This window comes from Castanea sativa, chromosome 6 (assembly GCF_040712315.1).
Source record: "Castanea sativa cultivar Marrone di Chiusa Pesio chromosome 6, ASM4071231v1".
Classification (NCBI taxonomy): domain Eukaryota; kingdom Viridiplantae; phylum Streptophyta; class Magnoliopsida; order Fagales; family Fagaceae; genus Castanea; species Castanea sativa.
The window spans coordinates 30,335,850-30,362,914 of record NC_134018.1 but is presented as its reverse complement, the minus strand read 5'-3'; the positions used below and the strand labels follow the sequence as shown (position 1 = coordinate 30,362,914).

At 34.9% G+C, this 27,065-nt stretch overlaps 2 protein-coding genes across 6 annotated transcripts; both read left to right on the top strand.

The window, feature by feature from the left end:
- The first annotated feature begins 1,960 nt into the window (after positions 1 to 1,960).
- On the top strand, positions 1,961 to 22,811 carry LOC142640763 (uncharacterized). 5 transcript variants are annotated; one of them, XM_075815012.1, is made up of 15 exons: positions 1,961 to 2,219; positions 2,302 to 2,942; positions 3,223 to 3,383; positions 3,660 to 3,720; positions 4,310 to 4,375; positions 4,640 to 4,725; positions 5,010 to 5,073; positions 6,619 to 6,831; positions 17,645 to 17,710; positions 18,091 to 18,170; positions 18,252 to 18,375; positions 18,830 to 18,894; positions 19,180 to 19,242; positions 19,664 to 19,776; positions 22,604 to 22,811. In XM_075815012.1, the coding sequence occupies exons 1-11, from the start codon at positions 2,078 to 2,080 to the stop codon at positions 18,364 to 18,366; spliced, it is 1,695 nt and encodes a 564-aa protein (XP_075671127.1). In that variant the 5' UTR covers positions 1,961 to 2,077; the 3' UTR covers positions 18,367 to 18,375; positions 18,830 to 18,894; positions 19,180 to 19,242; positions 19,664 to 19,776; positions 22,604 to 22,811. The 5 variants fall into 5 exon arrangements, with proteins under 5 accessions (XP_075671127.1, XP_075671126.1, XP_075671129.1 ...); XM_075815011.1 differs by lacking the exon at positions 22,604 to 22,811 and adding an exon at positions 19,888 to 20,050; XM_075815014.1 differs by lacking the exon at positions 19,664 to 19,776 and having other exon boundaries at positions 22,611 to 22,811.
- On the top strand, positions 22,683 to 23,447 carry LOC142640764 (uncharacterized). Its single transcript, XM_075815015.1, has one exon. It carries the CDS (start codon positions 22,683 to 22,685, stop codon positions 23,271 to 23,273), a length of 591 nt encoding a protein of 196 aa, XP_075671130.1. The 3' UTR covers positions 23,274 to 23,447.
- Positions 23,448 to 27,065: the final 3,618 nt, after the last annotated feature.

Genomic DNA, 27,065 nt, shown 5'->3' with positions numbered 1-27,065 from the left:
CTACCTTTTATACTGTCTGTTATGATAGGATTTGCCATTTTTACCCCTTAACCGCTTTTGGCTCGATGTGGGCATCCTTCCAAGACTACCCCCTGGCCTGCCGGCTACCCAGCCATTACCATTGCATTGTGTTGGTTTCACCATCCATCATTCCCAGATAAAAATGGATTGTCTTGTTTCTTACCTCTCTTTGTTTTCACTACTCTCATCTAGATAAGAATTAAACCTCTTCCTCACCTACTTCTATGGCATGCATCAAGTGGTTCCAACTCATACTTACTTCTTTTGGGTGAGATGCCATTCTAACAGGACATTTCTCTCCTAAGAAATTTAAACGAGAATCCTAAAATAGGCTCCCTCTTTCTCCCCACCGCCAGACCACACCTTCTGATACCTTTGACCCGTGGCCTATCTCTCGTGTATTGGTTGGGTACAAGTAGGTGGTGCTTGGGCCCTGAGTGTATGCTCCACTTCTGTCTGAATCCGTTCCTTTTCTAGCCTTTTGCTGTTGCCTCCGTATTTGTTTGATTCTATTGTACCTTCTGGTGGGTGTTTAACTCTTGCAGCGTGAAGGACATAGGGGCTTTTGGGCTCATATTCTCTGCATTTCATCTCTTCTTTAGACTGGGCATTACTTGGGCAAGAGTCATTATCTTCTTGCTGAGCCCATATTCTTTTTTCCTGCATTTGTGGGCCTCTTAGCCATTGCTTTTGCCATGTCATTCCATCGTGCTTGTTATAGCTTTGTCCTCCTTTTGCTTCACCTTTTTGTCGCGGGCTTGTGGTCAGCCCATTTTCTTGTAAATTTTTGGCTCTAGGCTTCTGAGACTCACTTTTCAATTCTTTATCTCTCTTGGGCTTTGTTGGTCAACATTCATGTTGTACCAGCCCACTTCATTACGTCATTCTTCAGGCTTCCCCAGCCCATTTACTATCTCTTTACCTCTATTACTTCTATGAGTTTTTTGCTAAATCCTTTGGGATTCCTTAGTCCAATTACCACATCTTCACTTCTCATTGCGACTTGGGTTTATTGGCTCTTAGGCCAGCCCATTGAGTTTAAAAAGTCATTTTCTAGGCTTCCTTGGCTCATTTACTCTTTCTCTCTACTTCTTACTAGTCCTATGGGCTTACTACTTCATTCTTTGGATTTCCTCGGCCCATTTACTTCCTCTTTACCTCTTTTCATTCTTATGGCTCTACTGGCCATCAATCCTGCCATTTTGGCCTGCTTTACTTTACTATTTTTTGTTCTCACTTTCTTCATATTGTTGAGCTTCTTCTGCTGTTGGGCCCTTTGTTAAAAGTGGGCACCAACAAGAAATATCTTATGAGTTGAGTTTTGAGTGGTCTCCCTTTAGAGGTCCTTTCAAGACCCTTGCCAAAATTCAAAATGTCTCTAGCATAATAAATTGGGTATATATATATATTTAATTTGGAGGACAATGGATAATAAGAATGTAGAGACATGTAATTGTGCAGTAACTAGCTGTTATTGGTGATATTTTTTAAAGTTAGTGGACATGTCAGAACGACTGTGTTGGATTGTTTTATTTTTTTATTTGCTTAACTCAAGCAGCTTTCTTAATAATAGATTTTTTATTCAATTATTAGAAATTAAGTTAATTGGAACCCACATTTATTTTCGGATTAAAAAAAAAGAAGAAGCTAAAAAACACATGATTGTATCTTGTGTATCATATGCTTGCTGATATGCACACCTCATAAGGAATATTTTTTAAACAAAAAATAAGGAAAAAAAATTGAAAGAAAGAAAGGAGGAAACCCTTAAACCCTTACCCTCAAGATTGAAATTCCCTCATGAAAATGAAAATAAAATTGCACATAATAAGATTAAAAAATAAAATCAATGTCTCAAATTTACAATAAACATTACTCAACAAAAAAGAAAAAATGGGAGTAAATTAATAAACAGAATGCAAGAGCCACCGTTATAAAACGTAAAACCCTCGTTGTATGCGACTCTCTATTAGAACTGAGGGAGGAAGAGTAGAAAGGAGAGCGTCTGCATTTGAATTGAAATCACACAAAAACACAAACCAAATCAAAAAGAAAAATGGCGAACAAAGCATGGAGAATAATCCCAAGACCACTACTTGAAACCGTGTTAAACAACCACGCTCAGCACCATCGTGTTCCTCAGCCACTGATCCTCCATGGTCCTCGTGGTGTTGGCAAAACCACTCTCATCCTTGAACGTAACTTAAAAAACCCACTTTCTCTCTCTCTGCATATTCTCTATTTTTGTAAGATTTCTTGCTCTTATTTTTCATTTTTCAGGTCTACTCGGCGAGTGGAACAAAGGTCCTCACCTCACTGGCTATATAGACTTCGCTGAATCCATCGAAGACCACCATCCACAATTCAACAAGTCATTTCCATGGGCCTCATGGTCGAATTGTCCACCACCCACTTTGTCAAGCTGCCGAACCAAGCTCGAACACACCCTTGAATCAATGGTTGAAAAGGGTGTCAAGCTTGGCACCATTAGCTCCCACCAAATATTCACCACACTCAGCAAATGGCATGGCCTTAACACCGCCCTTCGCCGTGTAATTCAGAGTAACAATGCCGCTTCTAAGTCTGCGGTTGTTGATAAGGCCTCCCCTGCGGTTCTGTGGGATCGGGCAGTTTTCGCGCTGTCTGCTCGATGTAATGCCCAAGAGATTGATGGGGTATTGGGTTTGAGTGAGAAAGGGAAGGGCTTGTCTAAAGAGGAGGCTTCGTATTTCAGAGAGGCGTTTCTGGCGCTGAGATTGGCGAAGGAGGTGATTACAGTCCAACATGGGTGGAGGGCTAATGCTATTGCTCATTTGAATCGGACTGGTGGGTTTTCAAGGTCTTTAGCACATTCTTGTACTGATTGGCCGTGTTTGTTGCTCGAGTTGTTGTCACAAGCTGCTGAAGTTGATCATTTTCAGGTGATTGACTAAAATATTAGGCACATTCTATTACATAGGCCACCAAATAATTTAACATACAGAAAATCTTCATTAATGCCATTGTCAGTGTGTGCTAATTCTAGGTGTGGTAGGCCTGTAAGCTAAATTGGTCTCTAAGTCAATTTATGATTCATGCTTGACGTGTAACTGTAAAGTTTGTGTGAAAGAGGTTTATGATGGTACATTTGTGTGGTTTTGACTAGTGGCTGGTGCTATTGTGAAGCTCTAATCGATAGACGTTTATGTCTCATATGGGCAGCCCAAGCTGGTTATTAACAATATCGATGTTCTACGCAATGCTACTCTAAACGATGATTCATCGGTCTCTGCATCAATGTATCATGACAGTCTGATATGGAGAATGATTGCTTTGGGTGCGAATGAGCGGTGCCTGCCCATCATACTTGTTACATCAGATAGGTTAGGTCCATTTCTGTTCAGCTATGCTATTTTTTACTTGCTCTTTAAACCATAAGGCTAAAATTATTTCATGGTGTGGTAGAAGCATTCTTCCCATGCCTAATGCTTGTGCTTAAAGATTGATTTAAGGGCCAAATAGGTTGCCATTACACGCATCCATGTTCTTGCTTACTTCCTATTTGCTTTAACCTTCTCTGAGGTTTCTGTAATACATAGTATGATTTTTTGAGAATTTTTATTTCCATTTTAGAATTCTAATCCACCAATATGCCTCAGCTACTATTCATACCGAGCCTACCTGGATTTTGGATTTACAGACATATTCATCTCTCGCGAGGTACTTAAACTAAACACTATTAAACTTTGTGTGGGTGAGTGCCTTCTCTTCTCTGATACATGGAAGAAAAATTATGGGAATTTTTTTACTGCTTTACCATTTCATATGTGCTACTCTTTAAATTGTCTCTTAATTCTCTTTCCCTACACCCCCCCAAAACCTCCCCCCTCCAAAAAAAAAATCCCAGTGAAAATGAGTTTCTGGTGCAAGCTTTAGCTTATGAAATTGCTTTAGTGTTGACAACTCTACTTGAAATAGTTCATGATTGTATTCCATGCTATTATTAGAAAAAGAAGAAGATTGTATTTCATGATGATACAGGAACGGTCATTATTTGGATGCCTTCTCACAGATTGGGACTCCTTATACACATGTACACATGAACACTTGATATTGTGTTTGTTGTCTGCGTATGTCCTTGTTTATGTGTGCTTCACTTTGGGTTTTGACACTTGATCTGCACTTGTCTATTTGAGATATTTAGCAATTGACTTTTGTTGGTTGATGATATATATATATATACACACGCACATATGTGCCTTAATGGTTCTAGCTTATGTTACTCATTTCAGTTTTGTCCTATCTGCAGATGTTTGGATGGACTCCCCAAGAAGCTAAAATGCATATGGTTACTGATTATTTTAGTCCTTCAGAGGCAAGCAAATTCTGTCTATAGTTCAAGTAACAAAATCTCTAGAAAAGAATACGGGACAAACCTTCCATAGGGGCAAAAAAACAAAGAAAGAAAAATAGACTGAAACTCAATTAGATTTTGCTATCAGAATTTACATTTCCCCTCCACCTCAGCTGTCTTCACCTTATTTTCCTAATTACTGGTAGCTTGGTGAATTTTAATCTTTTCTTTTGGTTCTTAGTGTGTTTAAACTTTTAATTTTAATTTTTTATATCAAAATTGCAGTGGACAGTGATTGCTGAGGTGCTCGGACCAATCCCTCGACATCTATTTGAGCTTTATGCTCTTAAACAAAGTGATTATTATCAGAAGTAAGAATGATTTTATCTTAGCTTGCCATTTTATCATCTAGTAGATATTGATAATTCATATCCTGCTTTAAGAAATTTTGGGTTCCAGCTATATAGGGAGATTAGCCTCATACGAAAATATTAAGAATCATTGATCATAATTGAAGTGGACAGTGCAGTGTCACGTTACGGTGTTAAATATGCAAATTAATATCTTTGTGCCTAATATCACTGAGCTTGTCATATTCATATTTAGCTGATGCTACCTTCTATTAGTTCATTAACCTGTTTATATTCAACTGTAGGGTGATGGGCGACAAGGGTAGTAGTTTTGAGGACATTGTAGACGCGTATTTAGCATATTTGCAGGTAATTTTCACAAATGAACATAGCTCTGCATCTCATTTCTTTTTGAACCCTAATATTGTATTCTTCTAAGATTTGTTAGTTTTTAATTAATGTACATCTATAGTAATTATTTAACTCATGAGCACAAAGGAAAATATCTTGATGCTTGGCTAAGCTATTTAACATGCTAAATGAATAAAGTTCAACCAGTGAAATAAGTTTTGCTGCTTGCACTTACGGAAGCTTTTGTTTCTTAAATGGAGTTATTGGCCTCATCTCTATGATCTTAACTTCATAGGTAGATATAGAGTAGGCTTACGGAGGGTGGAATGGTTAAAGCTTACTGTGCAGAACATGATAAGAAAGATTAAGGTTGCAGCTTGCTAAAATTTCAGCTCTAAGATTCAGTCTCACTGACACAGGGCAAAGGGGAATGCAATCAAATCTGATCTGGACAGCTTTGGTTGTGAGGATTAAGGGTTAGGTTTTAGTGGGAAAAGGGATGAAAAATAATAAGGATTATGGGGTTTCTAGTGGGGAAAAGGAATAGTAGAATTTGGATCCAAATTCTGGTTGCTGTTCCAGTGCTGTGAATAGTAACACGTAAACCATGTTTTGGCTCTTTATTGGGTATTTTGGACTACTTAGTGGATGGGTGGTTTGGGGTTTTGAAGTTTTGGATTTTAGGGTTTAAAAGGCGACAAATCAATTGGAGTTTGCAAAGTTTTAAGTTACTGGGAAGTTAAAAATGGAAGAGAAAAATAATAAACTTATAGGCATTACACTTAGGATTTTTGTTAGCATCTTGCCTTGGTGAAGGTTGTATCACACAAACCTTAAACAAGCTTTATAATCTCTGAAAATTTAGAAAATTTATTCTTCCCATTTTTCTCAATAGAGAACCTTTCATCCTTTAAGTAGAAGACTAATAGATATTCCTAGTAGAACTTGAACTTCCTTAAAACCTAATAAGAGTCTGACTCCTTGGGCTTTTACTTCTAACAACTAAATAACCAGACTTGAATAAAACCCAAATTAATACTTAATGCGAAAATTATGAAATTTTAAAATTACCCATGAAACTTAAAAAATAATAATAATTTGAGATTGACTTCTCACGGTCTCCATCACTTACTAACTTGGTGCTGTCTGTCACTCTCACTTATCTAATCCACACTAAAACTATTTTGTGACATAATGAAATGCAACTAATAATTTTAGGATAAATTTGTTGTGTTTATGCCAAGGCTGTTTAAATAAAATTCGTATGCTTTATCAAATCAAGTGTTGCAGATTTCTGTTATCGTACATGTGTATTACTTATGTTTTATGCATTTATTCAACTAATAACTATAGGATAAATTGATGGTGTTTGTGCCAAGGCTGTTTAATTCAAATCTGTATGCTTTATCAAATCAAGTGCTGCAGATTTCTGTTATTAATGAGCTGTTATCGTATGTGTATTACTTAGAATTTATGCATTTATTTGCCTGTTCTTGAGTACTTTCTTAGTTTCTTGAATGTGCATTAAGTGGTGCCTCATTTGTTCATTTTACTTCGTTTAAGATTACTGTGGTGAATCCTGCTATGGATAATGCATTGGAACTCCTGAAAAAGTTTGCTGTTGATGCACGGAATGGAAAGATTTCAAGAGATAAATTACGTTTTGGCGCACCTTGGAGGCATCCTCCCAAGACAGATGATCCCACCCAGTGCATGGAGTGGGCAAAGCTTCAACTGATGGATTTTGTTCAGTGTCTAGTCAATACAGAATTTGGGGTAATTTTTCTTTTTTCTTTACACGTAATCTTATTTTTTTCTTTATCTGAGTGAAACTAGTTATGTTATTAAACCATGGTGACCATTTAGGATTGGCAATTCGCAACCTCTTTTGTCACCTCCCTCTGTCTAAATCATGTCATTAGAAAATTTATGTGCATGTCAACATGTATATGATCTATTTAGTAGGTATTAAAAGGTTTTGGCAAATAGGTTGAAGGGGGTTTTGGGTGCAATAGTGTTGGAGTCGCAGAATGCCTTCAATTATGGGAGGCAAATCCTGGATTTGGTCCTTATAGGAAATGAATACTTGGATAGTCATATGAAAGCAGGTGAACCAAAAGTGTTGTGTAAACTGGATGTGGAGAAGGTTACAATCACGTTAATTGGGATTTCCTGTTCTATATTTGGAATATGGATTTGGAGTGCGATGGAGAAAGTGGCTTGCATTTTGTATTTCAACAGTCAAATTTGGTGTTGGTGAATGGTACACCTACAGGTTTTTTCAAAAGTAGCAGGTGTTTACATCAGGGGGATTTACTTTTCCTCTTTTTTGTTTGTGATTGTCATGAAGGCTTTCAGTAGATTGTTAACTAGTGTGGTGTCTGAAAGATACTTTAAAGGAAAAACTGTTGATAATTGGAGCAATGAAACAATGATGATCTATTATCTTTTCTTTGCGGATGAAAATATGATTTTTTGTGAGGCTAACTCTACCCAGATCCGATACTTAGGTGCATTCTTACTTGTTTTGAGGTGGTTTTGGGGTTTAGCTTTAATTTGGGCAAGTCTGAGATAGTGATGGTGGGAGAGGTATAAAATATTCAGGGGTTGGCAAATGATCTTGGGTGTAGAATTACATCTCTTCCCATGAAGTATTTGGGATTACCTTTAGGAGTGCTGTTTAAGGCGAAATCTATTTGGGATCCCATTAGTGAGAGGATGCAAAGGAGACTAGTTGGTAGGAAAATAATTTATTTGACAAAAGAGGGCAGCCTCAGACTCATCAAGAGTACACTTTCGAGCCCTCCTACTTATTTTTTTCTCTTCTCCCAATTATAGTAGGAGTAGAAAATAGACCGGTAAAAAATTCAAAGAGACTTTATTTGGGGTGGTATGGGTAAAAAATTCAAGTTTCACTTAGTAAATTGCAATACGTGCTGTCTTCCTTTTCACTTCGGGGGTTTGGGAATCAAGAAGGTAATACTTTTTAATCAAGCCTTGTTGAGAAAGTGGTTGTGGCATTATGGGCGTGAAGAGAAGACATCCTGGAGGTGGTTATAAACGTGAAGTATAATTCCTCTTAGTGAGTTTTGGTGTTCCAAGGAGGTTTAGGGATCCTACTGTGCAAGTTTATGGAAATTGATTAGAAGAGGATAGGATAGTTTCACGAGATTTGTTAGATATGATGTTAGGGATGGCTCAAAAGTCAAGTTTTGGCATGACTTGTGGCTGGGGGAGTCTACTCTAAGGAGAGATTTCCAAAGATGTTTCTTTTTGAAGCTACAGTGGCTAAACTATTTTGACTTGGTTTAGCTTTTCTTGGTGTGATAAGAAAGTCAATTTCTTATGAAAGAAGTAATTTGATTTTCCTTGTCCACCAAGAAATAGGTACTTAATATATAAGTGGTTGGTAACTTTAGCCTAAGAGGTGACATAAGACAAATTGTGGAATTTGTTTGCATGTGGGGTTGTGTTAGGAATTAAAAGGTGGTTGAATGAGTTATTTGATGGCTATTTGGAAGATGGAAGTATGTGGGGTTTTAGGGTTTTGATAGGTACAAGAAAGGATTTAATTTGGAGTTAAAAGAAAAAATTAAAAAAATAAGAGAAATATATGGTGTTCAAGGATTGTATGAACAGTACTAGCGAACAACATAATACATATGAGAAGAAAAGATGAAGAGAAAGGAAGAAAAGAACACATGAAGACCAGCATGCCTCAATGATCAAAACACTCCATCTTTTTATTAATCATCTAGCTGTTTTTTAAGTACATTGAACACAAATATATTTAAGGACTCTTTCTTGTACTAGTAGTATCGGAACTTCTGATTCAACTAGTAAATTAAAAACCTAGTAAAAGACTAACTTGGACTTAGAGAAAATAAAACTAAGATACTTCAGGTTTCCTAGAAATATCTTAATTCACTTTTTTTGATAGGTAATAATACTTTAATTGAAAAAATAGAACATCATATTCATGATGGTGAATACTCTGAACAAGAAACAAATACAATATAATCAAGAACTAAAAGAAATAGAGACTAAGAAGTCAGAAAAAGAAGTATAGTTCGTACACCCCCACACATGAGCCCAAAAAACAGAGTACCAAAGAGGAGAACGTTTAGATGATCTAATGTTCTCTCTTTGTCTTCAAAAATACGAGCATTACGTTCCTGCCAGACTAACTACATTAAACCTGCCAGGACCATATTCCAAATGGTTGAACAATGCTTTCCAAACCAGTTTCTCTAGATAAAGAAAAAAGAGCTGATTGACCTCGGCATTACCCACTGGATCCCAATCATTGCAAAAGCTTCACACCATAAGGCTTGAGAAAACTTACAATGAAGAAGAATGCGATCCACTGATTCCCCATCACAGCAGCATAAACGACACCTATTAGCCAGAAACTGACCTCTTTTAACAAGATTATCAATGGTGAGTATCTCGTCATTAGATGCTATCTATAAGAAGAAAGACACCCGTTTAGAAATATCTTAATTCATGGGGATTGTGAAAATTAAAATTTAGCCACTGAATATAAAATTGACCATAACTAGTTAGAAGACATGCAAATAAAAAAAACTATTTTAATCTACGACATATAACTAGATCTTTAAAAGCATCTGACTTCAATTGGACAAATGTGGGCTCATAAAGTAAAATAAATTTTTTTGATAAGTAAAAGTTTATTGATCTCAAAAAATCCACGGCTGCATCATTCTCCCTAAGTTGGAAAATACTCAGCGTTGAGCTTAAAGTGTTGAAGTATTCAATTGTTGCAAAATTTTCTTGGTTCCTTCAGAATCTTTAGAATAAGCTTTGAATCTTGAAACTAGTTCTGCATTGCTCACCATCATGAACTAGGATAAATTTTTTCCCGCAAGAGCCTTGTCTTAGGATATGTGATATGATACGAAATTGATGTATGACATATTGGGGAATTTGTGTGTGTGCTTGTGGTGGGTTTAGTGTTAGAAAAATTAATGGATCTAGGGCTTGGAATTGTTGAAAAAGGGGTTATGGGTTGTGTTGAGAATTAAAAGGTGTTTTGATGAATAATTTGATGCCTATTTGGTAGAAGAAAGTATGTGGGGGGTTTTAAGTTTTTAATAGGTACAAGAAAGGACTTCATTTGAAGTTGTATAGAAGAAGGGAAAGAGATAAATACATGGTGTACCATGTACAGGGGCTGTATGAACAATACTAGTGAATAGTAGCACAAAAAAAGAAGAGAAAGGAAGAAAAGGACACATGAAGGCCATCATGCCTCAACGATCAAAAAATTAAATTTTATGAATCATTTCTTTTCTTCTTTGAGTACATTGAGCACTAATATATATATACAGTCTTTCTTTTGCTAGTGGAATTAAGATTTCTAGTTTGACTTGTAAACTAAAAGTCAAGTAAAAGTTGTGTTTATAAGAGGGTGGGGGAATTTCTCTAATTAAGAGCACTCTCTCAAGTATGGCTATGTATTTTTTTATCCCTATTTCCAATTCTTGTTAGTGTTGCAATTCGTATGGAGAAAAGATGTGATTTTCTATGAGGTGGTTTAAATGACGAGTTTAAATTTCATATGGTTGATTGAAAGACAGTGTGGGAGCCACTGCAATTTGGGGGCTTAGGAGTTCAGAACCTTGTGCGCTTTAATTAGGCATTATTGGGAATATGGCTTTGGTGATATGCTACGGAAAAGGATTCCCTTTGGAAAACAATGTTACATAATAGGTATGGTATTGATTGAGGTAACTGGGTGTGCCGGATGGTTAAGGAACCTTATGGCGTCAGCTTTTGGAGACATATTTGTAGACATTTGTACTGGATGGTTATGTTTCTCTTCTTTTATTCAAGTTTGAAGTTGGTGATGGTCAATGTGTTTGCTTTTGGGATGATGCTTGGCGTGGGGAAGTGCCTCTTTGTGAGGCTCTCCCTACCCGTTTCACATTACACAACACCAAGAGGCCTTGGTAGGGGATCTTATGAGGGGAGTAATGGCAGTTTTCTTTGGGATATCACATTCCTTATGCCTTTTCAGGATTGGGAGTTGGAGGCTTTGCATTCTTTTTTTGCCCTTTTTTATTCTTGTAAGATTGGTGGTGGTGGGGATGATCAGTTAGGCTGTATTCCCTCAAGGAACATGGGATATGAGGTTCTTTCTCAAGGCTGCCCACATCCTCTCTGGGAGAAGAGTGTTTAGAGAGCAAAGGTTCCTCCCAAAGTTGCTTCCTTTACATGGACAACTACTAGAGGTAGGATTCTTAATATGTATAATCTTTGTAGGAGAAAGATTTGTGTTGTTTGTGCAAGAAAAGCGGTGACTCTGTGGATCATTTTCTCCATTATGAGTTTACTTCCCAGCTTTGGTCCTTGGTGTTTTGTCTTTTTGGTCTCCATTAAACCGTACTAAGAAGGGTGGTAGACATGCTGGTTTGCTTCAGGGCCTTTTGGTAGACACCAGAGTGCTGCTGTATGGAATGCAGCTCCTTTGTGCATCATTTGGACCTTTTGGAGAGAATGTAACGATTGCATATTTGAGGGGATTGAGCATTCTTTGTTGGGCCCTAAAGTTTTATCCTGTATGCATCTTTTATGATTGGATGGCTATTTGGAGTAGTCACTCTTGTTCTAAATTGATTGAGTTTTCAAATGCTTGTTCTTTTAGGTGATGCTCTTGTAGTGTCCGAGTACGCTACTTTCTTATCCAAAAAAGCAAAAAAAAAAAAACGAATAACTGGGATTTAATGAAAATAACACCTAAGGTTGCTTGTTTCTTATCTCTTTTCTTGTTTGAGTGTTCTACATTATAGCGTGTACTTGGACCTTTTTTTCCCATTAAATAAGATACTTACTTCTTTGTTGAGGGTGCTACATTCAAGGATAGGGCAATATGGAACCCTATTCTTGAAAAACTTGAGCAAAGATTAGCAAGTTGGAAACAGTTGCATATATCAAAGGGAGGCAAGATTACTTTAATTAAAAGTACTCTCTCAAGTTTGCCAACTTATTTCCTATCCCTCTTCCCTATTTCATAAATATTGCTAACCGTATTGAAAAGGTTCAGAGGGATTTTATATGAAGTGGGGTTGATGAGTCCCCCAAATCCCGTTTGGTTAAGTGGGCTCAGATTTGTAACCCATTGAAGTTTGGTGGATTGAGTGTTTAGAATTTGAGAATTTTTAATCAAGCTTTGTCAGGGAAATGACCATGAAGATATGGAATGGAGACAACTCACCTTTGGAGGTGGGTTATTGAGATTAAATATGAGAATGATTGAGGTGGCTGGTGTACAAATTACAAAAGGAGTATTGGAACCTTATGGTGTTAGTCCTTGGAGAATTAAAAGATAAGGCTGGCCAAATTTTTCTAAATCCATCCATTTTGAGGTTGGTGTTGGTAATAGAGTTAAATTTTAGCATGGCATCATTTGTGGTTAAATGGGTTGTACTCTTCGAGAGGCTTTTCTGGAACTCTATAGCATTAGTTGTAATAAGGAGTCTTCTATGGTGAATGTCGTGCTTTTTCCTAACCAAAGTCTTTGTTGGGATCTTCAATTTTCTAGAGCTGTCCAAGATTGGGAGTGGAACATTTAACTAGATTTTTGGACCTAATTTATTCTATGCCTCTTAATGGTGAGGGATGTGACAAACTTTGTTGGAAGCTGGCAAAGAATAAGGGTTTTAAAGTGCGTGAGTACTATTTCTCCATTTCCTCGACTCCTGACACTCTTTTCCCTTGGAAACCTGTGTGGCATTCAAAAATCCCTCCTAGGGTTGCTTATCTCATGGACTGCAGCCTTAGGTAAGATTTTGACTCTTGATAACTTATGGAATAAGGGTGTCACAATTGTGGATTGGTGCTATATGTGTAAAAGGAGTGAAGAATCGGTGAATCATCTTCTTCTTCATTGTCCCATTGCTTTAGAGTTATGGTCTATGGTGTGGGCTTTGTTTGGTCTTCTATGGGTTATGGCATAAAGTGTCATTGACTTATTTTCGGCTTGGCAACGTCCTTTCGATAGACATTGAAATATAGATTTGTGGAGAGCTATACTATATTGTGTATTATGGTGTACTTGGTGAGAATAGAACACAAGATGCTTTGAGGGAAGAGGACAGTCTATTCTCGAGCTTAAATCTTTCCTTCTCCACTCCTTGTTGGATTGGAGTTCGGTTTTTAATTCTTTTCCATGTTCTAATTTTTTAGATATGTTTGTTGCTCATTGTAATTTAAGAGATTGATGTACTGCTACCCATGTACACCACTGGTGTACCTGGGTATTTTGATTAATAAAATTTCATTATTTATCAAAAATAAAATGAAATAAAATAAAACCTAAGATACTTAGGATCTCCTAGAAAATTCTAAACTAAACTAAACTATCCTAAATACCATTAATCATAGTAATGCGGGAGACGCAAGAAAATTATTATTTAATATTATTTATGTTTGCAAGTCAATTGTATTTTTATGTTTTAGGTTCTAGTAGTTTATTAGGTTATTAGTATTTTAATTTGGAAGCAAGATTATTTTTGTAATTAGGCAATTAAGATTTTTTTCCCTAACCAATTAGAACTAGAGTTTAACAATCATTTATAAGCAACATATTGTACTCCTTGAGGAGATAGTTGATATTTTGATGAATGAAAAAAAATGGCTGTTTGGTCTCTTTTGGTTTAGTGCTGACTATTACATCATATCCCTTTATTTTATTGTTGTTTCAGTTTTGTTTTGGTTGTCTTGTGTTACATAGTTTTTAGTATCATAAGAATATACAATACACAATACGTTTTGAATGAAAAAAGTACCATATCACAAGTACGTATCGACCATGCTTATGAATCGAAATCATACCATACATAGATGAGTGTTGATGAATTGTATTATATTGTATGAATAGTATCGTATTGGATGATTCATAGACATGTGAATTCACCACTTTGTCTCTTGCTTATCCATGGATTCAGCAGTCGTTAAGTGTGTGCTTTGACTTAAGTCTAACAATTTGTTGGACATTTTTTAATACAGAATTATTAAGCTACTTGATTGAGCACAATAAAATAATGTCCGTGAGTTTTTTTGCTCTTTTCTTTTCTTTTTTCTTCTCTCTTTTAGAATCTAGACCACACATTTGGCACTTCACTTTTATACTTACCAATTTCTTTTCTATACAGCAAATAAAGTATTAAATAAGAATATAAATATATTTTTTTGTTTTGTTATTAGTCCTAGAAACTTGAATGACAAGATGATATATATAGAAAAAGTTATTAAAATAGAAGAATTAGAAGTGATAGTAACAAGAAAGCACGTGTGCAGCTCCATAGCCACCGCACCCACACAGGACTCGTCCCGCCGCGGCATTCGGCGCCCCGATTCTCCTCTTTTTTTTTTTTTTCTTTTTTTTTTTTTTTCCTTCAATTCGGCCTGATTCCGACCGATACGGCCACTGAAACAGGCCGAAATGGTTGCTGGCTGCCATTCTTCTGCTTCATGTGGTCTTGTGAGAGAGAGAAAAAGAAGAAGAAGAAGAAGAAGAGAGAGAGAGAGAGAGAGAAGGAAGAAGAAGATGAGAAGACACAAAGAAATGGTTAGAACTTAGAAGAGGTGACGAAGAAGAATAAAAGTATATAACAAAATAATATAAATTAAGTAGGTGAGAAAGTCATTATTTCAAGTGGTAGGCTTGGGAATTGGAAAAGGATTAAAGGAACCTTCTTTAAAGGTGGTTTTTTGTTTACAATTACCAAAGATATTGATTTTATTAAAAAAAAAATCATAAATAATTGTTTTTTAATAATAAACTCTACTCCTTTATTTGAATTTTTTTTATATAAAAAGTATTAAATTCACTATATAAAAATACTTTTAATAATTTTTTAATCGCCGCACCCTGCCACATCTGCACCCTACTTTTTCATAAATTGCCGAGTCCCGCATTTGCACTCGCACCCACACCCGCACCCGAATCCAGAAACGCACTCGTGCTTCATAGGATAGTAATTGTTGGAGATGATGAAGAACATGCTAGTGAAGAAATGATTTTGTAAGATGATGATAACATTGACTTGGACTATGGTGATAAAGTTGATTAGGTAAGAGGATGAATAAGATTAGAAATAAATTATTATTTTGGTTTACATAAAGTTGATTCGGCCCGATTCCGGCCGAAATGGGAGCTGAAATGGCCGCCAAAACAGGCCGATACGGCCCGATTCTGGCCAATACAGCTGATGAAACAAGCCGAAATGGCCGCTGGCCGCCATTCTTCTGCTTCATGTGGTCTTGTGAGAGAGAGAGAGAGAGATAAGGAAGAAGAAGATGAGAAGACACAAAGAAATGGTTAAAACTTAGAAGAGGTGAGGAAGAAGAATAAAAGTATATGAAAAAAGAATATAAATTAAGTAGGTGAGAAAGTTATTTTTTCAAGTGGTAGGCTTGGGAATTGGAAAAGGAGTAAAGGAACCTTCTTGAAAGGTGGTTTTTTGTTTACAATTACCAAAGATGTTGATTTTATTAACAACAAATCATAAATAATTGTTTTTTAATAAGTAATTGTTGGAGATGATGAAGAACATGCTAGTGAAGAAATGATTTTGTAAGATGATGATAACATTGACTTTGACTATGGTGATAAAGTTGATTAGGTAAGAGGATAATAAGATTAGAAATAAATTATTATTTTGGTTTCCATAAAGTTGATTCGGCCCGATTCCGGCCGATACGGCCGTTGAAACAAGCCGAAATGGCTGCTGGTTGCCATTCTTTTGCTTCATGTGGTCTTGTGAGAAAAAAAAAAAAAGAGAGAGAGAGAGAAGGAAGAAGAGGATGAGAAGACACAAAAAAATGGTTAGAACTTAGAAGAGGTGAGGAAGAAGAATAAAAGTATATAACAAAAGAATATAAATTAAGTAGGTGAAAAAGTCATTATTTCAAGTGGTAGGCTTGGGGATTGGAAAAGGAGTAAAGGAACCTTCTTGAAAGGTGGTTTTTTGTTTACAATTACCAAAGATATTGATTTTATTAAAAAAAAATTATAAATAATTGTTTTTTAATAATAAACTCTAACCCTTTATTTGAATTTTTTTATATAAAAAATATTAAATTCATTATATAAAAATATTTTAATAGTTTTTTAATTGCCGCACCAGCATCCTACTTTTTCAAAAATTGTTGAGTCCCGCACCCGCACCGTCACCCAAATCCGGAAACGCACCCATGCTTCATAGGATAGTAATTGTTGGAGATGATGAAGAACATGCTAGTGAAGCAATGATTTTGTAAGATGATGATAACATTGACTTGGACTATGGTGATAAAGTTTATTAGGTAAGAGGATGAATAAGATTAGAAATAAATTATTATTTTGGTTTTACATATTATCATGTATTATCACCTTTTAGTTTGATCAATTTGAATGTGGATGTTATAAATATCATTTTAATTTGATTTATTTAGTTTTAAATTTGTGAAATATTATTACATAAGTAATTAACAAATTAGGTATTAGTTATTATATATATATATATATATATATATATTAAATTAGTCATTCATTGAATATGTTCCAAATTTATAATAAATACACCTTTTTTATATGAATATGTATAATATTTTTTTCTTATAAATTTGTGTATCTTACAATACGACACATGATACAAAAAATAAAAAAAAATTGATTCACATTTTGACAACTATGCCCTTAATTTGCATGGATTGCAAATATTACAATTTCTCTCTTGAATATAAAATTGATCATAAATTGTTAAACAAAAACTCATATAAAAAATTGTTTAAAAACCCTAGGACACATATAAGTATATAACTAGATCTTTAAAACCACGCGACTTTTACTTTAATTGGATTTCAAATGTAGGTCCCATTAAGTAAGCCTTGGAAAGACGAATTTGCAAAGTAGTAATTAATTTCCCATGGCTACATGAAGAGGTCTTCCCATTTGGAAGAGGAGAAGAGTCTTTGGAAGAACATGAGTGAGTGTCTTCGACATGTAGTTCAGTAGTTCTTTTGAGGTTGAAAGATACCCATGTGCATGAGTTACTAGTTATGAGTTATCCTATTGTTTGATTGAGAGAGTGCCATTGCATATATTGCGATTTTGGGCTTGTGATAGTGTCAAGTTTGTGAGTACTCAGAGATTGTTTTGGGTGTATTGGAATTTAGTTAGTTTTCAAATGTGAGGTTTTGAGTATATTTGGTTTTTTGAAGGTTGTGAGTGTTTGTGGGAGTATGAGTTATGTTTGTTGTAGGTAATTAAGTGGTTGCAATCCATATTGTTGATAGTGAATTTTGGTTAGCATTGACCACATTAAATATGATGTATTTGCGTATGCTTAAATTTTTTATTTGTGTGAATGTGATTCCACTAGCTTCCAGTCAATATCAGTATCTTCATTTTTTGTGTAAGTGTCAATATCTACAATATTATCATTGGAAATAATAATATCCTTAGCTTATTGTTGAAGGATGCAGTAAGTTGCACTTCTGATCTGCTTTGCTATCCCCCCATTGTTCTCTGTTGTTTCTTGGTCCTCTCTGTAATTTGTGATTTTTTTTTTTTTTGGTGCAGGTTAATTATCTAGCTGACTGTAGTCTTGAGATCTTTGATGATCCCTCTGCTGTTGCATTGGTAGAGGTACTTGTTTGTTGATTTCATTGATTTTATTTTATTTATTTTTTATTCTGGTTTTGAAAATTTGAATTTCTGGGCATGTTTTTAAATTTCTTGTGCAAATCCATATTAGTCCAAACTGCAAATGTTCAGTTGAACTTTAGCTTCTCTCTCAAATTTGTGTTACTGATTTTTTTTTCCAATTTCCAGTGAATTTTTAATTTATGTAAAATGATATGAAAAATATTAAATTTGCATTTTTTATTTCCGATATTCAAGAGGCTGAATTTCATTATAATTGTATATGATATATATTCAAGCTAATCTCTCTACGATTCTGTCTCTGAGACATTTCCAAATAGCTGCATTTGGCAAAAGTTGATTCCATGTATTTTTTTCCCTAGGTTGGTTTGCTCTATGCCCAACGTGATCCATCCTTTATTCGGCCCATATCTAGAGGGATCCAGAGGTGTCTTGTGAGATGGTAAAATATTTTCTTGGTACTGTATGTACTCATAAATGACCATGCCATTGTTATATGTTCACTTATGCTGGTATCTCGCAGGCTTGTCCAGCAGCGGATGCAAATGAATTTCCAAAATTTGCTTCAGTATCTGTGGCAGCGAATAATACGTGGACGTAGCTATCGTCATTTGATGCTAGAAGCAGGCTATAAATAGAGATTTGGAGTATGTACAATGTCTAAATAATTCATTGTCATTCAAATATTTTGCCATGATGCATTTTGATTTATTGGCCTACCACACAAGTGGATTATATCCAGCTAAGAAAATACCTGAGTGCATAGAATTGAATGGGTTAGTTAACTCTAAAGTACTGGTTTGGTGGCATTAGAGGCAGTTAACTCTATTTTTATTTTTGCTGTAGTGCACTACATTTTCATATAAATGTAATCATGGAGAAGTTCTGAGCAGTAATGGTTTAGGGTTGTTATAAATGTTCTTATGTACTTAATTTCCTACGTTTTTGTGTGTGTGTGTGTGTGTGTGTTTTGTTTGGTGTAAGGGAGACAGGGGAACTGTTCTTAGAAACTTGTAGAGTGTTTTAATTGATTTCTTTGCTAACCATAAGGGCCTCTTTCATTTCATATTATAGTTGACAATTCTGTACTGTAAGTTTCAGGTTTCCTTTGGCAAAGATATGTTCAGTTAGTGAGGCAGGTACCTTTTTCAGATTCGCGTTAAAATGTAAGTAATTTTTGGTTATAACTGTTTAATGTTTCATATTTTCATTTGATTCATGCATTTTCTATTCACAAGGAAGGCAATCTGCATATGTAAGAGCCTTGAAAATCTTGGCTTCTGTTGTATAATTAATTTTGCTGAATTCTTTTGTGCATTAGTGGGTATTTAGTGTATTCATCTGATTTTCTAATGAATAATGATCAAGTTTAAGCCCCAAATAACTTGCAATGGCATGTTCTGACTTTTATATTGAACAGGCTGTTAAAAACTAACACTTCTTTTTGTCAGTTTTTATACCATGCAGGCACTGGCAAATCTGCCATGGCTGATTTCTAGCAATTTTGATATACTGTAAGATTTTCCTCCTTGTCCTTGTGCATAAATTTTAGACGTTGCATATGCTTACTAGTAGTGATTCATGCCTGTTTACATCTACAGTATAATCCTAAAAGGAAGTCTTGTTTGTCTTTGCCCAGCTAATGATGTTTCCCTGTTGTTCAACATACTGACAATGTTTTCCTACCTTCGCTAGTTTAAGAATCTCTCTGAGCGTTGCTTGTATTTTTATTCTATAACTGTAGGGTCGAGTTCACCAGGAAAAAGGGTTAAAAATAAAATAGCTGTATTAATAAACATCTAATTATAGTAACTAGGTCTCTTTTTTTTGAGAGGTAGTAACTAGGTCTCTTGCATAACATTAATTGTAATCTTCAATTCTTCACAAAATTTGTATTCCCAAGTATATCTGTAATGTAAGTTTCCTCATATGTAGGGTGCTCGAAGACAAAGTCTTGTCTTTACAATAGATTGATGAAGACATAAAACTCTAAGACTCCATCAACCAATTTACAATTGGCTTTCAGAGATGACCAAGTTTTTAATAAGGTGAGTCTAGTTGTCACTCTTCCTTTAAATTGATCAAGGACCGCAAGAAAGAGTTCACTTGAATGTATGTATGACTTGTGTATACATCCTGAGTGTACATATTTATTTCAGTCTCAGGGGGACTCAGTTTCAAAATTTTGAATGTAACAAGAATTTCCTTGTGAATTGTGAGCCATCTTAGCAGGAGTGTAGTTTAATTCATGACTAGACTACTTTTCCTGACCCAACAAACACTACTTGTCTATGTTAGTTGCACAAGCCTTGTATTTGTCTCCCTATTTCATTGCATGTTATAGCTACCATTTGTCAAATTATGAGATTTATGCAGATCCTCTTGCTTTGGCTTCCATAATGTAATTTAAATATATATCCTTTATCCTAGACTCCTGGCTAGAGATCTTGTTCTTCATCTTGCCTCCCGGAAAAGCTATTTTTTAGTAGCAGTAAAATGTTGCACATCTCTAAATAGGAAAATCCGATAGATGTGCAGGAAAAGAAAAATGTCAAACAATAATATATTATTCTTCATCCGACAGTGATTACTAGTAGTACTGATTAGTATGTTTTTAACCACCATGCCATTGTGCCGGGATTTATGGCTTTTTATTTTTGTTTTGACTTTACGGTAGATGCTCGACAGCAAAGAGCATTATTGCATTGATTAGATATTTATATTTTGACCTTACAACTTTTGCGAGAAATTCGTGGTTCACTTTTTTTGCTTCTAAAAGGTGCCCCAATTTTATTTTATTTTATTCTTTATTTTGTTTTCTTTCTGACTATTTACATAGAGATGAAAGTCTCTATATTTGTCCGATCTTCCATTTCCCTCTCATCATTCACCACTTTTACGTCTTGCCAGTAGTGGTAATAATAGATAACAATTAAAGGTGAATTGGCTAAGTAAGTTACAAAGCAGTAGTAAAGCATCATAATTGCAAGGTACTTGAATCACTTACTCTACTCTACTCTAGTGGTAACTCTGCAAGTTTAAGCCGTAAAATGTATAGAGCGTTTGTCTGGCGTATTGTTTAATAACAAGATACATTCTATTCTCATCTCATGACTGACCACACCACCAACCTGCCAGGGTCAGTGGTTTGCCACGCACATCTTTTGAAATTTGCTCTATAGTATATACGTAAAAGTGGATATTTCGGCGTCTACAAAATAAGTCTTTGGCGTGGCATGTGCACCTGAGTACTGATTGTGCATTACAGCACCATGTGCTCAAGCGGATCAATCAATCATATTGATCACATTACATTTAGATTGGGCCACTCTTAATAGTGACTTTATCATCTCAAAAGCTATCTCATAATAAAAGGATGCTTGTTTCTCTATAAATAATTAAATAACTTAAGGATGCTCGAGACAGTTGATCAATATTAACCTTTGGAGTAAAATTTTTGTCATTGACCTTTTTGTTGACATCTACCAAAAACTTATTTATTTATTTATTTATTTTGGGGGTTAAATTACCATTGAATAGAAAATTGTTCTAAATTGGGTGAGGGTAAGGGTTCTTTCTACTACCTAGTGTCAAATTTGTACTGATTATCAAACTCAATTATAAAGATGATTTTGTGAAATATATCTCATCGAAATGCTTGTGAAAGTATTGTTATTGTCCCCCCCCCCCCCCCCGGCTTACAGCTCTCTACAAATTAAGATCAAGATTGCAAGCCTATTGACTTAACTTCGAACTCCAATTCTCTAATAAAAAAATCCCACAATAATGAAATTCGATATATATATGTATGTATTTTGATTTCACTATTCAACATTAAGAGTTTTAATTTAAAAGGTTTGAAAAATAAAACAAATCAACATACTTTTGATTAAAAAGTATGTTGATTTGTAAAACACCTTTATTTGCGCAGCAAGCAAAGGTAACTTGATAAGACACAACACAAACCTGTGTCATTGAGATTTGATGGTAAAAAAAAAAAATGGCGATCCGGATGAAGTCTATACACAAGTTTTGTGCGTGTTTGTCAAAGTTTTAACACTATTAGCACAACTACACAAGGTTTTAGGTCAAAGCAATGTCTGTGTTCTGTTCTGTCAGTAAGACCATCATGCTTGCGGGTCCCTTCTTCAATTTTGGTAATGTGATCCGCGTTGTAGTTTTTCTTCTCTTCTACCAAAATAAAGCGACATCCTATTCGTTTTCCTTCCACCCACAAACAATTGAGTAGAAATATCAGTTTTGTTTCTTCCTTGGGCAGTCCTCTGTCATGCTCTACCAACATCAAAGCTGGCTAAAGCCTTGAAGTTTTAGAAGAATCCACCTCTCGCTTAATTTTCAAGTGAGTGAAACTAAGCACTTGTATTCTTGCTCCATCTTTCGAGAATCTTAAACCTTTTTTGGTGTTTTTATTTTTTTATTTCTTATATAGCTTGATGATTCACACTTTGTCTGTCCATTTTTTGTTTTCAGTTGATCATACTATGCTCAAAGAGCTAGAGAGAGAGGGACAGAGAGAATGCCTTCACTCATATTTTTTTCAACCCCACTTTATCTTTCATTAAATCTTCTATTTTATGTACTTGCACAACACAAAATTCTACTCTGACCACATTTCTTCTTTCATGCAACCTGTTCTATTATATATACTTCCTTTTTTGGGGTTTCTTTAATTGATTTTTTCATTTACTATAGAAATGAGCATAATGGGACATTGGTGCAATATCTACATGCACACATTATTCCTCAACCATGTACTTGTTAATCAAAATTATGTTATTATTAGTTTTATAATTTAGTTTTCATTTTATTTAAGAATCAGCATAATTAATAAAGAGAACAAGCACTATCATTAAGCGTGCAGGGAGTTGGGGAGGAAAATAGAACAAAAGGAAACAAGAAACATAAGTTGGTATTTTAGGAGAAAAGGAGATTAATGGAGGGCAGAGATCATGGAGGAAGATGGAGAAATCTAAAACAACGGCTAGGATTCAAGGGAATGGGGTGCTGTAGGGCCACGTGGAGCCCGACTTCGTCAACTTTGGCCATCCTAGAAAACCATGAAGAAGAAGAAGAAGAAGAAGAAGAAGAGTTGGATTTGGTGACCAATGTGAATGTGAATGTGAATGTGAATGTGAATCATGTTCATCAGGCACCTTCTACAGCTACAGGAATGAACCTAGCAATGGCACTAGCGGCTGAGCGTAATTCAAGGGATGAGAATGTCAATGTGGGTCACCCTGCTACTCAAGTTAAGACTTTGATGAGATTGATTGAAGAAACAGACGGTGTTGATTGGAGGAAGAAAAGGAGAAAGGACAAAAGTAGCAGCAACAACAACAAGAAGGGAGTCGAAGACACTAATTCTAATTGGGTGTGCTGCGTCTGCATGGAGAGAAGTAAAGGTGCTGCTTTTATTCCCTGTGGCCATACCTTTTGTAGGGTTTGCTCCAGGGAATTGTGGCTCAACCGAGGCTCTTGTCCTATTTGCAACCGCTCAATCCTCGAAATCCTTGATATTTTTTGAGGTACCATTATTAATTAATTTATAATTCTCCTTCCCTTCAATAGTGATAGCCAGGGATAATGCTATTATTCTTTAGCGTGGTCTCATCATGTTTTTGCTTCGAAACTTTACCCATATCTTCTTAATTTGCTACTATCCAAATTTCAAAGAACGGAAAAGAAAAATTCTCATCTACGTACTATTTGCCAACATTTTCAATCACATGTGTTATGACTTATGACAACATGTTTCTCCAACATTCCTCAATTATGTGCGAGTAAAATTACAAGTCATTGATGCCCTCATTATTTTTGGTCTGCTTACGTAAGTATTCTATGATCATGCGGCTGATTATGTGTTAATCAGCTCAAAAAAAAAAAAAAAAAAAAACTGCTACTCTGCGTGTTTGCTGGGTAAAGAGGAAAATGCCACAAAATATGTATGTACAGCACCCCCTCCCCCCTATTAAAATTAAGAAAGAGGGGAATTATTTATTAATAAAAAGTATTAGTACATCTACTTTGTTATAGTGCTTGGAAGTTCATAAGGAAATGAAATGTATTTAAGTATGGGAAAAGAATGGAATGGAATTAAGTAACCATGGTTGAATATTTTAAAATGAAGGAATGAAAATAAATGAAAATGAATGACATGTATGTAATTTTGTTTGGGAGTAACATGGAGAGAATGAAATTGAATTATTTTATGACAATATTACTATTAGTCATCTATTATAAAATAAATGGTTGAATACTTAGGGGTATATTGAGAGTTTTAGTAAAAAAATCATTAAATTTCATTTTATTTCTTCTCATTCTTTTTTATTTCGGGAGAATGAAAATTTGAGGTTTTAAGAGAATAAACAGGAATGAGCGTTTTCTCTTATTTATTCAATTTCCTCTCACTTAAACTCTCAAATAAGGGAATGAACTTTTTATTTCATCTATTAAAACTTCCAAACAAAAGAAGGGAAGATATTCTAAATTTTTTTATTTTATTTTATTCTATTTCGTTCTCCCAAATGAGGACTCAGAGTTACAAAAGATCCCATACATATTTCCTAGATACAAAAGATGGACATTGGTTATATTTTTCTAATATGCTCTGTTGCTCCCTTCCCCTCTTGTCAAGTTTGTCTGCTACTCTGTTTGCTTTACGGAAGACATGATATGGATGGACGGCCCAATTTCGACCTAGGAGGATTCTGCCTTAAAATATTAAGGAGCCTAGTTCTAGTCCTATAACATCATTCGACGTTATAACCATTCATAATCAATATCCAGGTTTATAAATTAAAAGCCTAATTCCTATGCTAAGTGTAATTTCTGCCTAACTGCCCATAGTACAGGAAAAGTAATGCACACCCCTTTGCTGGGTCACAAGGATCACAGGACCTTTTGTTCTTTGTAATGTGAATGAGAAAGCTAAAAACAAACAGAAATTTTTGTCTTTGTTAAATATGATATAGTCTTTAATTCTCCATAGATCGAATAATTAAGGTTAAAATATTGTTTTCTTCCTTAAACTTTGCACAAAATTTGGTTTTCATCCCAAGAAGTTTTTTTTTTTGGTTCCTAAGTTTTTGCACAAGTTCCAATTTAAATCCTCTTGTTCCCTACAACTAATTTTTATGCCATCAAGGGTGGAACTAGAAATTTAACTTGGGGGACCAAGGCGTTAACCAAAGAAATTAATTATGAATTCAAGAATGATAAATATGCTGACTATATACAATATAAAAAATAAAACTAGTAGGACATACATTCAATGTTAACAAAATCTTAATAAAAGATCATAGAGTAAAATACAATGAACTACTCGGAGGTTTGGGGTAAAACCGAGCACATCCAAAACTTCTTAAAAGTGACCAATTTGGTCCATAAATATGAATGGCGTTATACTCTGTTTGTGCACTCTTTTTCAAAGTGCAAAGCTACGTACTGTGATTTATGAAAGAAGACTACAAAGTCAATTGCTACGTACTGTGATTTATGAAAGAAGACCACAACATTTCGGGATTCAGATCCTCTAGAGTTCCTAAGGTACTCTATCAAGTAGAGTTCATTAAATTCTAACCACTCTTTAATGATTTAATGGTCTAGATTTTGCCATGTCAGCATTTCATTAACAATCATCTTAATTGTTTTGTTTACAACATTATTTTATTATTTCAAGAATATTATTAATGAAATGCTGACATGGCAAAATCTAGACCATTAAATCATTAAAGAGTGGTTAGGATTTAATGAACTCTACTGGTAGAGTACCCTAAGAACTCTAGAGGATCTAAATCCCAACATTCCGTGTTTCATCAACACCACACCAACAAATTTCATAGTTTTTTTTCTCTTAAACTAAAATTTTAAAAAATACAAATATTAATAATTTTGTGTTTGGTAGCCAAGAAAATCAAAAGTAAAAGCCCCATAAATTAAAAGGACAAGCAATATAGAGTGTCATCTGCTCTTTAGACTCCTTTATCCAGTGTTTGGTTGCCAAGAAAACCCAAAGGAAAAATCTCATCTCCTTCTCAAAGAAACCCAAGAAAACCCGAATGGCCTAAACCCAATCACACCACCCAAGGTCCAAAATTCTACCACATTATCACCATAAGCCACCAAGTTAAAAATCAAACATCTGATATCCACGTCGATCAAACCCAAATTCACTTTTCCCATTGAACCCACCACCATAGGATTTTCATTGACAAAATAGAAAGATGAAGGAAGAAGAGATGGGAGAAAGAAGGTCCTTGAAGGGTCTGTTTGGTTGGAGGGGTGGAAAAGTGTAAGGATGAAAAAAAATGAGTTTGAATAAATTTACTCATATACCCTTATTAAAGAATTATGCCTAATTAAAACAAAAAAGTGACAAGTAACCAAAAAAAAAAAAAAAAAGAACAATCACCCAAATTTATTAAAAAATAAAAATCATGTCCCAAAAAAAAATCACATCTAGTTTTTTTTTTAAAAAAAACAACTATCATGCCCAGGCTCAAGAAAGTAAAAAAAAAAAAAAAAAAAAAAAAAAAAAAAGAGGCACACTCAGGCCCTAGAAAAAAAAAAGAAAAAAAAAAAGAGAAGCAACGTTGTTGCCTAAAAAAAAAAAAAAGAGGCAATTAGATGAAGCCCATGTACACATGCACATGGGCATTTTTTTCAATAAAAAAAAAAAAAAATGCATCCCCATTCAGTTTTCTCCCCATTTTGGTGGACCCAGGGAAAAAACACTGAACCCTACAATTTATTTTCTTCCTCTCTACTCAACCAAATATACTCTAAATAAGTTTTTCTTTCCAAAGTTTTTCATCTACCCTATTTTACCTCCAAACAAACATACTAGAAGACTAAGATTTGGCCAGACAAAGGAAAAGAAAAGAAAAGAGAGAGAGAGAGATATGAGAAGAAAAGGGAAAAAAATGAATTAAATTGTTTGAAGAGTGCAAACGACGTTACCATTTGTTTTTAGGACTAGATTGATTATTTTTAATAAGTTTTGGATGTACTTGGAAATACCCCAAACCTCAAGATAGGTTACTGCATTTTACCAAAGAACATGCACTAAATATTTGTTTCTTAATAAATTTTAAATCATTCCTTTATCAAAAATGAATTTGAAGTTATTTTAAATCATGAAAACAATCTATTATTGATTCTAAACTAAATTTGTAGTAAGTTTGCTTTCAAGGTACAAAGTTAAGTTAAATAATTCATTTCATAACGTTTTATGATATCTATAAGATTTTCGGTTCAAAACCTCTTACCAGTATTTTGGGGCCACTTTCAAGGGATTTCTTTTTGTAATAACTTGGTG